This window comes from Trichoderma citrinoviride (genome assembly GCF_003025115.1).
Source record: "Trichoderma citrinoviride strain TUCIM 6016 unplaced genomic scaffold BBK36scaffold_4, whole genome shotgun sequence".
NCBI lineage: Eukaryota > Fungi > Ascomycota > Sordariomycetes > Hypocreales > Hypocreaceae > Trichoderma > Trichoderma citrinoviride.
This window is the reverse complement of record NW_020194712.1, coordinates 1,065,623-1,074,652: the sequence shown is the minus strand read 5'-3', so window position 1 is coordinate 1,074,652 and position 9,030 is coordinate 1,065,623. Positions and strand designations below refer to the sequence as shown.

Here is a 9,030-nt window from a genome sequence, read left to right as displayed (position 1 = left end):
CCACCATCTTCAACTTCTTCAACGACGTCGCCTCCGCCTCGCCCCTCCCCGTCCTGCTCTACAACTTCCCCGCCGTCACGGGCGGCATCGACCTCGACTCAGACCTCATCGCCGACCTCGCCGCCGCCAACCCCAACATCGTCGGCTGCAAGCTCACCTGCGGCAACATGGGCAAGCTGCAGCGCGTCGCCCACGACCCGCGCATCGGCCGCCCCTTTGCCGCCTTTGCGGGCAAGACGGACTTTTTTCTGCACGGCCTCGTCGGCGGCTCCCACGGCGTGATTGCCGCCACGGCCAACCTGCTGCCCAAGGCGCACGCGCACATGCTGCGGCTGTACGACGAGGGCCGGCTCAAGGAGGCGCAGGAGCTGCAGACGCGCTTCAGCAGGGCCGACTGGGCGCTGGTGCAGCTGGGCATCGCGGGCATCAAGGCGGCGCTGCAAAAGTACTACGGGTACGGCGGCGGGAGGAGCAGGCGGCCGTTGTCGAGCGCCGTCGATGCGAAGAAGCTGGATGGCGAGGTGGATGCGGCGGTGGGGGGGTTGGTTGAGCTTGAGAATTCTCTGTGATGGACGTCTCAGTGGTTATATAGCGGTCTCTAGATGTGATAGAATAGATGAGTAGTACCTAAATACAAGTGTTGGAATGACAAGAGTCTTTATCCACCCGCCGTCTCTATCCTCGTATATACACCACCACCTCTATTCAGATATCTACATCGCTCCATGTCCACATCCTCATCATCCATCACTAAATACCCGTCGCCTTTATTTCCAGCCTGGGTCCATAGTTAGCATCCCCCAAGACGCCACGTCCAGCCACCTACTTACTGGATCTACTACTACCTAGTATTCCTGCTCCCCACTTTCTTTGTCTCCCCCCACCTTGGACCCCGTCTTGCTGCTTCTCTAGTATGGCGGGGTAAATATTAAGAGATTCAGGTCGAAAATAGGGGACAAGGGGGGAGCTTTCTTCAGGTCGGTCGGTGATGGAGCTCGTGATGTGACCAGTTGCATCACCGGGCGTCGGGCATCGCGTCCATCTCGTTTCTGCTTTCCTTTACCCTTTTATCCCTTTTCCCTCTTCATCCTCTTCTTCTTCTACTTCTATTCATTCTCCTCTCCTTCAATCACACCAATCACCCTCAACAACCCATCACCGCCACAATGTCCTCCTCCCAAGAAGACCGCCTCCTCCTCCCCGTCATCGACGCCCACATCCACATCTACCCCGAATCCGAAGTCCCCAACCTCGCCTGGTGCACCCCCGACCACCCGCTGTCGGGCCAATTCTCCCTCGACCAGTTCAAGCGCGCCGCCCGCTCCGCCCCGTCCCTCCTCGGCTTCGTCTTCGTCGAGACAGACCGCAAGCACGACCTCGACGCCATCGTCTCCGGCACCGACGACGCCGCCCGCGAGGCCGGCTGGGACGGGCCCCTCCGCGAGGTCCGCTGGCTCAAGCGCGTCGCCCTCGGCGAGCCCCTCCCCGGCGAGGGCCACAGCCCCGAGGACAAGGCCCTCTGCCTCGCCATCGTGCCCTGGGCGCCGCTGCCCGCCGGCGCCGACGTCCTCGACAAGTACCTCGCGCGTGTGCGGGAGGAGGCCGGCGAGGCTTGGCCCAAGATCAAGGGGTTTAGGTACCTCCTGCAGGACAAGCCGCACGGCACCATGCTCGAGGACAAGTTCATCGAGGGACTCAAGTACCTGGGCAAGCGCGGCTTCTCCTTCGAGGTCGGCATCGACCAGCACCGCCGCGGCCGCAAGCAGCTCGAGGAGACGGTCGAGATGATTGGCCGCGCGCACGAGGGCGTCCCCGACGACGAGAAGGTCGTCTTTATCATCAGTCAGTTCTTCCCTTCCTCCCAGACCACATCTACAACATCTAACTCAGTTATCTAACCACTGATAATGTATTATACGCAGACCACCTCTGCAAGCCAGACCTCACCATCTACAACGTCTCCTCCGACCCCTCCTTCACCGCCTGGCGCACCGCCATCTTCTCCCTCGGCAAGTGCGCCCGCACCTACATGAAGCTCTCCGGCGCCTTCGCCGAGATGACGCCCGCCCTGCGCGCCCAGACGGCGGACCCCTCCCACGTCTTCCAGTCCCTGCTGCCCTGGCTCGGCGTCGTCCTCGCCACCTTTGGGCCCGGACGCCTCATGTTTGCCAGCGACTGGCCCGTCTGCGCTGCCGCGCTCGTCGACGACGAAAACAACAACAACATCGGCTCTGATAAGGAGAAGAAGAGGCTTGCTCTCGTGGATGAAAACGAGGCGTGGCCCAGGTGGAAGGAGGTTGTGGAGAAGATGTGCTGGATGGCGACGCTGAGCGATGATGATCGCGCCATGATCTTTGGGGGGACGGCCAAGGAGGCGTATAGGCTGTGATGAGAGGGGGCGAGGGGAATGAACTTGGAAGCTGTTTCAACCTCATTTGAGTTGCGTGCGGTTGTTCTGATATACTAATGAAACGTGATGACTCTTTTCTATTTCATCAAAGTGCTTAATAAAGAGGCCCGTTTATACAAACCTTAAGGGGGGGCCTGTTGAACCGTTCCTCAGCATCATTCACCACATCACACACACAGCAGGCAAAGAGAAACAGCGGTTATTCAAAAGAGATAAAAGTCTCATTAGCATAAATCATCATCATCTAAAGTTAATAAGAATTCGTCCCTAAAACAAGGAACAAACAAGACCAGAATGAAGGAATGTCAAGAATGAATGAAAGAAAAAAAAAGAAGCCCCTCATCAGTTGTTCTTTCGAAAACCACTCAAACCGCTTTTCGTTACTCCCACACACAAACACACACTGATTCTCACAACAGGATATCAATCACCAAAGCCCCGTACTGACATTTGCAAGCAAAGTCCAGCCGCAAGTTCTTCTTCTCTCAGCATGAGAAAAAGAAGGGGCAAAGGAAAGGGGAAAGGGTAAAATCGCAAGGCAACGCTTTCATACAATATTCCTCCCATCCGTTTCCCAATTCAAATCAAACCCAAATCAGAAACATAGGGAAAGGAGGAAAGGAGGAATGGCCGGTGGGCGGGCTTGTGAGTTGTTGTAGAAAACAAAACTCGGTTGGTCCAAAAGAGCGACAAATTGCCAGAAAAAGAAAAAGCACGGAAAAGCACAAAGAAAGACACAAGAGCCTCCCTTTTTTTGTCACGTCTTTCCCTTCATCACTATGCCAGGGTCGTTAATGTGTCGTTGTCGTGTGTTCGTCCGTCTCATTCAGCCACTGTGGCTCAATCTCAGTCCTCCATTGTGAATTCTCATCGCCCATAGCTCCCCATCTTTTCAATCGAATTCAGGATGCCGCTGCCCCTGGCACCACCCGGTCGAGGCAAGCCGCCTCCGATGCTGCTCTTCCCCCTCTCGTGAGGCGCCCTCATGACCGTTCCTGGGGCCCGGATGCCGGAGATGCGGTTCGCCGGGTTGGGTCTCGCCGTCTTGGACACCGAGTCTGCTCGCTCCAGCGTCGGCTTCTTGGCCACGGAGTTGACCGAGTTCCTCCGCTCCGCCGCCGCCGGCTGCTGGCGCTGCGGAGCTGGTTGCTGGGGGGCAGCTTGAGGCGCGGGCTGCGGCGCTGCGGGCTGTGGGGGTGTCGCAGCCGCGACATTCTGCATGGCCATCAGCTCCTCCGCCAGCTGCACCAGCTCGCCCTTCTCGACTCTCTCTTGCTGCAGGCTGACGCGCAGCTCGTCGTTGTCACGGCGCACCGTCGTAATGACGGCCTCAAGCCGCTGAATGTCGGCCTCGAGCTCCCTGATGGTCGCGTGGTCGCGGGCCGATTGGGCCTTCCACTGCTCCATGTCGGCGTGGTCGACCATGGTCATGGTGGAGCCGTGGCCTGCGTGCAGCCTCTCGTTCTCCATTGTCAGGTTCTGAATCTTGGCCTCGAGCTCCCAGACCTTCTTCTCCCACCGGTTCTCATACGACTTCTTGAGCGCCGCCACCTTGGTCTCGTGCTTGCTCTTGTAGAGGCTGTGCAGCTCTCGCGCCACTCGCTCGACGGCAATTTCCACCTCTCTCGCGCTGTTGTTGGCCTTGTCTGGCGACGAATTCCTCTCCAGGTCCTTGCCGGCGCGCAGGCCGGCCAGCTTGCTCTCGGCCTCTTGGTGCATCATCTCCGAGGCTTCTCTCCGCTGCTCGCTCTCCTGCAGCTCGTGCTCTAGATCCTCCTTCTCCCTCTGCGTCTCGATAATCTCTTCTCGCACAATGCGGAGGGCACCCTCCATCTCTTCCCTCAGCATCCGCTCCTCGCGCAGCCTCTCCATGGACTCGCCCACGCGCTTCTCGGCATCGACCACGGCGGTCTTGAGCGAGTGCACCTCGGCCTCCTTGCCGCTCAGCGACGCCTTGAGCGAGGAGATCTCGGACAAGAAGTTGGATTTGAGCGTCTCCAGCTCCCGCGGTGTGATGGAGGGGATGCTCCTCGGCGTCGCCATGGGCGTGCCGTCAAAGTCGCGATTGGGCGTGCCCGTCATGGGCAGGTTGGGCGTGGTGCGCGAGGGCGACAGGATGTCGCGCCTAGCGGGGGAAGAGCGCTGCGAGCGTCCGAGGCGTTCGTTATAGTCCATGAGCAGGCTGGAGGTAGAGGCGGAGTCGTCGTCCATGGTGTGATGGGCTCGCTTTGCGTCGCGGCGTCCGTCGGGCGTCCGGCCCAGCCTTGCTAGCATGGCCGCATTAGGCACGGCCGAAAAGGCGCTGAAGGCGCTGACGTCCATCGTGTCATCGTCGCCGCCGTGGTGTCGCTGGGAGTCGTCCATGCCGCCCAGCGTGGCGTCGCCGCCGTCCTCGTCCTCCTCGCGGATGCTGCCGCTCCTCTGGCCGTCCTCGTAGATGCCCAAGGCCCGCTTCATCCCGTCGCTGTCGTGTCGGTCGCGGGTGTGCACCACCTCGTCGATGCTGGAAGACTGCTGCTGCTGCTCGTGCGCCGTTGGTGATGCCCGCGATGCCACGTCGCCGCCGAGATTGATCTTAACAGGGAAGCGTCGGTCAGGCGACACCTTGCGCGGGCTGCGCACGCCTCCACTCGCGGCCTTGAGCAGCGCGCCGTCCAATGAGCTCCTCTGGCTCTCCACAATGCGCAGCGGCGACAGCTCCGTGCCTGACATAATGCGGCTGTGGCGCGATTTGGCGGGCGAGATGTTTTCCTGGTTAGAGCGTGCGTCGTCGGTCCTGATGCGCAGCGGCCGTGCCGTGGACGGCTCTGGCTGCGAGGCGTCCGTCTTGGACGTGCTGCTGCTCATGGCATCGTAGAAGTCGTCGTCCGACTTCCTGCTGCTGGCGGTGGACGAGGCCGACGTCGTTGAGTTGAGCATTGCATCGGCGGCCGGCTCAAGCGGAGACGTCATCCTACGCAAGGGAGAAGAAAGCGGTCGCTTATTGTGTTGTGCCCTTGTGTTGTCGTCGCCGTTTCGCCCTCCTTGACGGGTTTGCGTTATCTCTGTGCGCGCTGTTTGCGAGCGTCTCCCCGGTGCGATGCGGTCTTTTCAGGGTGTTGGTGATGAGTTTAGTGAGTGCGAGGAGGTGAGGATGGAAACTTTTGGTGTCACTCGCCTGCAGCGGTTCAGTTTAGTAGCTGCACTCACTGGCTGGTTGACTGACTGGCATCCATCGGATTCGTACCTGCTTCTACCGGTACAGGCCCAGGTCCCAGTTGCAGGGCCCTGGCCGGCCTTAATAAAAGGCCCCGCGAACTGAGGGCTTATGCTCGCTGCGGTTGTTTATGCGCTGCATTTGTTGACCCGGTAACTTTGCGCGCTAGGCTGCGTCGGGGCTAGCGCTGCGCTGATGTTCACGTGAGGGACATTGCAGCGGTTTCACAGTGGACAGAGGGCCCTAGAAAGGGGGCTGTACCTTGCCGCGTTTGCTTGTACCCTGTGCGGAACAGCAACAGGTGACAGGAACAGGAATGGAACAGGAACAGACATAAGCCTCTGCGCTCAGTGGCTGCGCTGGTCGTCTTTACTTGGCCGCCACACACTTGGAGACAGACACTGGACCTCACGACAGCTTCACCTCGACTCGATTCATTTCAAACAGACAATCTTCATTCGCAAAATCATTCTATCCACGTATACTCAAATGGCTTTTATTGTCGTTTTCATAAAGTCGTTACCTAACAACGCAACCCGTCCAATGCACCGTCTGTGTGCTTTTATGGCTAAGAACCAGAGAAGAGAAAAGCAAGGGTAGGTCATAAGGTCATTATCAGGACTTGCCCCGACGTCTTCTCTCATTTCCAAAAAGCAAAACCCGCACGTCTTCGCAGAGAAAACAAGAAAATGCAAAAACAAAAAAAGTCCTCAAAAGCTAAGCAGCAAGAGAGAGAGAGAAGAAGAAAGGAAGAGGGAAAAAAAGAGGAAGAAATAGCAGAGGCCAGAGACCAAGGGAGAAAATGATGCCTTCCTCCCACCAGTACCTCGCACGACCGCATCTCGCCTGAGATCATTACAGGAATCCTCTATCTTTTCTCCGCCCGTAACACTCCGCCTCTCCAAGAGCCGCGGAAAGGATAATGAGAGGGAACGGAAGTCGACAACCGGTGTGTCGCCCTTTTTGTGCAATTAAATTCCTCCATGCAGAAAAAAAGCCGTCACTCATCAGCCATGTACATCCGTGACAGGGCATCGTAAGTAACATAGAATCGATGGCTCGTCGTGAATTCATCATCGCGTCTGTGGCCTGTTTGCGCAAGCCCATGAATCGTCTGCGGGTGCATGGCAACCAAGAGAAAAGGGAAAGAAAAAGAAAACCAAGATACACGGCAAGGAATGTCGTTACACCGTTGGAAAAATGGCGAAAGATCGAGCAACAAACCGAGAAAGAAATAGAAATGGTGCCACAAAATCGCTGCAAATAAATATTATTTCATGACGCCGCCGCTTTGCCCCTCCCCACCGTGGTTTGATGACCTGAAGATGCTGCAATACCTCGAGAACACGGAACTCAGTGGAACATGGAACTCGTCAAGGCGGAAAAAAAGGGTTGAAATTACGTGTGGTATAGTCTTCTCTACCGCCGACGGGGAGCAGCGATAGCCGAAGCAGGTCGGCTCATGGCGTCGTACGCAGGTGCGGATACTGTTGTCTCCAGCATAGTCTTTCGTCGCTTAAGGTCCAGGTTTCCCATGTCATCGCTTGGGGGCCGCACGATGTCGTCTTCGTCATCCCGCGACCTCTTCAGGCCCGAACCCGAACCATTCATCACCGGCGGCTGGGGGGCATAGCCGTTGGACATGGAGCTCGACATGTCCGCCGGCGGCGCATATACGTCGTTTCCTGGAGCCCCGTTGGTAGGTGCTCGGTCACTCGTCATCACATTGTACAGGTTGCTCGTCGACTGCTGCACGCGCTGTGGCGAGTTGTACCCGCCGTGATGCTGGTAGTAGGGCTGGGGCGGCGCAGCCGTTCGAGGCGTCGAGCGTCCCGAGCCAGCCGGCGGGTGGCTTTGGGAATTCGCCATCTCCGACGGCATGTTGGAGTCGTTGTTCATAGACGCCACGCCGCCTGCGGTGTTGTAGCTGTACGGAGCGCGGGCATGGTCGTAGGAAGCACTGTCGTGAGTGTACTCAGCTTCGTGCTCGCCCTCCTCCTCGCCGTGGCTCTGGTTCTGCTGTTCGCCAGGGCCAATGCCGTTAGGGCCCTTGTTGTCGGGCTGGTCATTGGAGGGGATGGACGCAGGCGGTCGGCTTGCAGGCGGGCCCATCTCACTCTTTGAGTACGACGCGGCTTGGCTGTACAGGCGGTCCGGGGGAGGGTTCGCCGAGTTCTGGTAGGGCGACTGTTGGGCCGAAGGTGCGTTGTACATCTGGCGCTGGCTGTCATAGCCCTGAGGAGCCGGAGGGTACGACTGCATGCTCTGAATGGAACCGGGAGGCGTTGCGGCCGGGGTGTTGGGCATCGAGCGCGCACTGCTGAGGCCACCATCCATGCCCTGAGATCCGTTCATGCCCTGGTTGGGCCAGTTGAAGCCCTCCGAGGTCGCCATGCTTCCCATGACGCTGGAAGCACTCGTGGGCGGCGTGGGAAAGGTCAGCGCCCGGTCAAGAGGAGGCCGGCTGCTGGCCGACTGCGACGGGAGCGACTGCTGAGGGCCAGGCAGAGCAAGAGGGTGGTGCTGTCCAATGGATGGAAGCCCAGGGGGGGGCGGGTTTCGCATGGGAACGCTCTCGCGCCGTTGTCGGTCAGCAGCGGTCATGACTTGGCTCGTCCTTCCGGGGTTGGCGCTGGGATGGTAGAGGAGGGCACCAATGTTGTGCACAAAGAGCGGATACAGCATCTCCGTGATCTTCTCCTTGTTGGCAAAGTCCAAGGCTCGCTCATACGGGATCCTGCGTGAGGCCAAAATATTCCGTGTTAGACGCCTTCGTTTGCTTGCGCTTCGTCCGCAAAAATATGAAGTGGGGGGATGCAACGTACCAGACGCCCTTCAGATGCATGGGGCCAATTTTGACGACATGGCGAACCTTTTCGCTCTTCAGAATGCCATCTCGACGGCCACGAGTCATTCCAGCAACGTTGAGCAGCTTTGTTCCGTTGATCATATGGTTGTCTACAACCAAGCAAGGTTAGTGAAAAATTGCTCAATTGGCAAAGCTGGGCAGGGCGTGTCCACTACTGTACCTTCTCGCCTGGCGACGCAGATACCTCGAGCCTCGACCTGGAAGCAGAGGCTGCCTTCGTCCTCCCACAGCGTGGCAGTAACACGAGGCTTCATGCCCGGGGGAGGCTGCTGCCCCGTGGTGTCGAACCCAACGTACTGGGCCTGGCCAGCCACGCCGGGGATGGAGGGCAGAACCGTCGAGGGGTTTCCCATGGTATTTGATACCGACGGAGGGGCGGCCGGGGGGGACGTCAGGCCATTGGCGTAGCCATACTGGCTGTAGGGGGCCGGGTTGGAGTACGAAGGTCCAGGGGGCAGGAGTTGAGACTGGTGTTGCGAGTAATGCGCCAGACCGCCAGAAGTAACGGTCTGAGGAGGGGGCGGCTGCCCAGCTGACATGTGCTGTGTGTAGTAC

General features: G+C 58.6%; 4 protein-coding genes across 4 annotated transcripts in view; 2 read left to right on the top strand and 2 right to left on the bottom strand.

Moving 5' to 3' along the window:
* BBK36DRAFT_1139605 (aldolase) overlaps positions 1-569 on the top strand; it is a gene marked incomplete at both ends in the record, with an annotated part of 1,064 nt that extends 495 nt beyond the window's left edge. Inside the window, one exon of the mRNA XM_024893321.1 lies at positions 153-569. Within this exon, the coding sequence (XP_024751417.1) occupies positions 153-569 (417 nt within the window). The remainder of the gene's footprint in view (positions 1-152) is intronic.
* A 597-nt stretch (positions 570-1,166) lies between these two features.
* BBK36DRAFT_1167373 (hypothetical protein) lies at positions 1,167-2,389 on the top strand (the record flags this gene model as incomplete). Its single annotated transcript, XM_024895038.1, has 2 exons — positions 1,167-1,842; positions 1,923-2,389. 2 exons carry the CDS (start codon positions 1,167-1,169, stop codon positions 2,387-2,389), a joined length of 1,143 nt encoding a protein of 380 aa, XP_024751416.1.
* An 888-nt stretch (positions 2,390-3,277) lies between these two features.
* On the bottom strand, positions 3,278-5,329 carry BBK36DRAFT_18493 (hypothetical protein; the record flags this gene model as incomplete). Its single annotated transcript, XM_024897857.1, has 1 exon — positions 3,278-5,329. The coding sequence occupies one exon, from the start codon at positions 5,327-5,329 to the stop codon at positions 3,278-3,280; it is 2,052 nt and encodes a 683-aa protein (XP_024751415.1).
* Positions 5,330-7,025: 1,696 nt separating this feature from the next.
* BBK36DRAFT_64829 (apses-domain-containing protein) lies at positions 7,026-9,014 on the bottom strand (the record flags this gene model as incomplete). The annotated part of the gene is made up of 3 exons (XM_024898429.1): positions 7,026-8,343; positions 8,432-8,564; positions 8,636-9,014. 3 exons carry the CDS (start codon positions 9,012-9,014, stop codon positions 7,026-7,028), a joined length of 1,830 nt encoding a protein of 609 aa, XP_024751414.1.
* Positions 9,015-9,030: the final 16 nt, after the last annotated feature.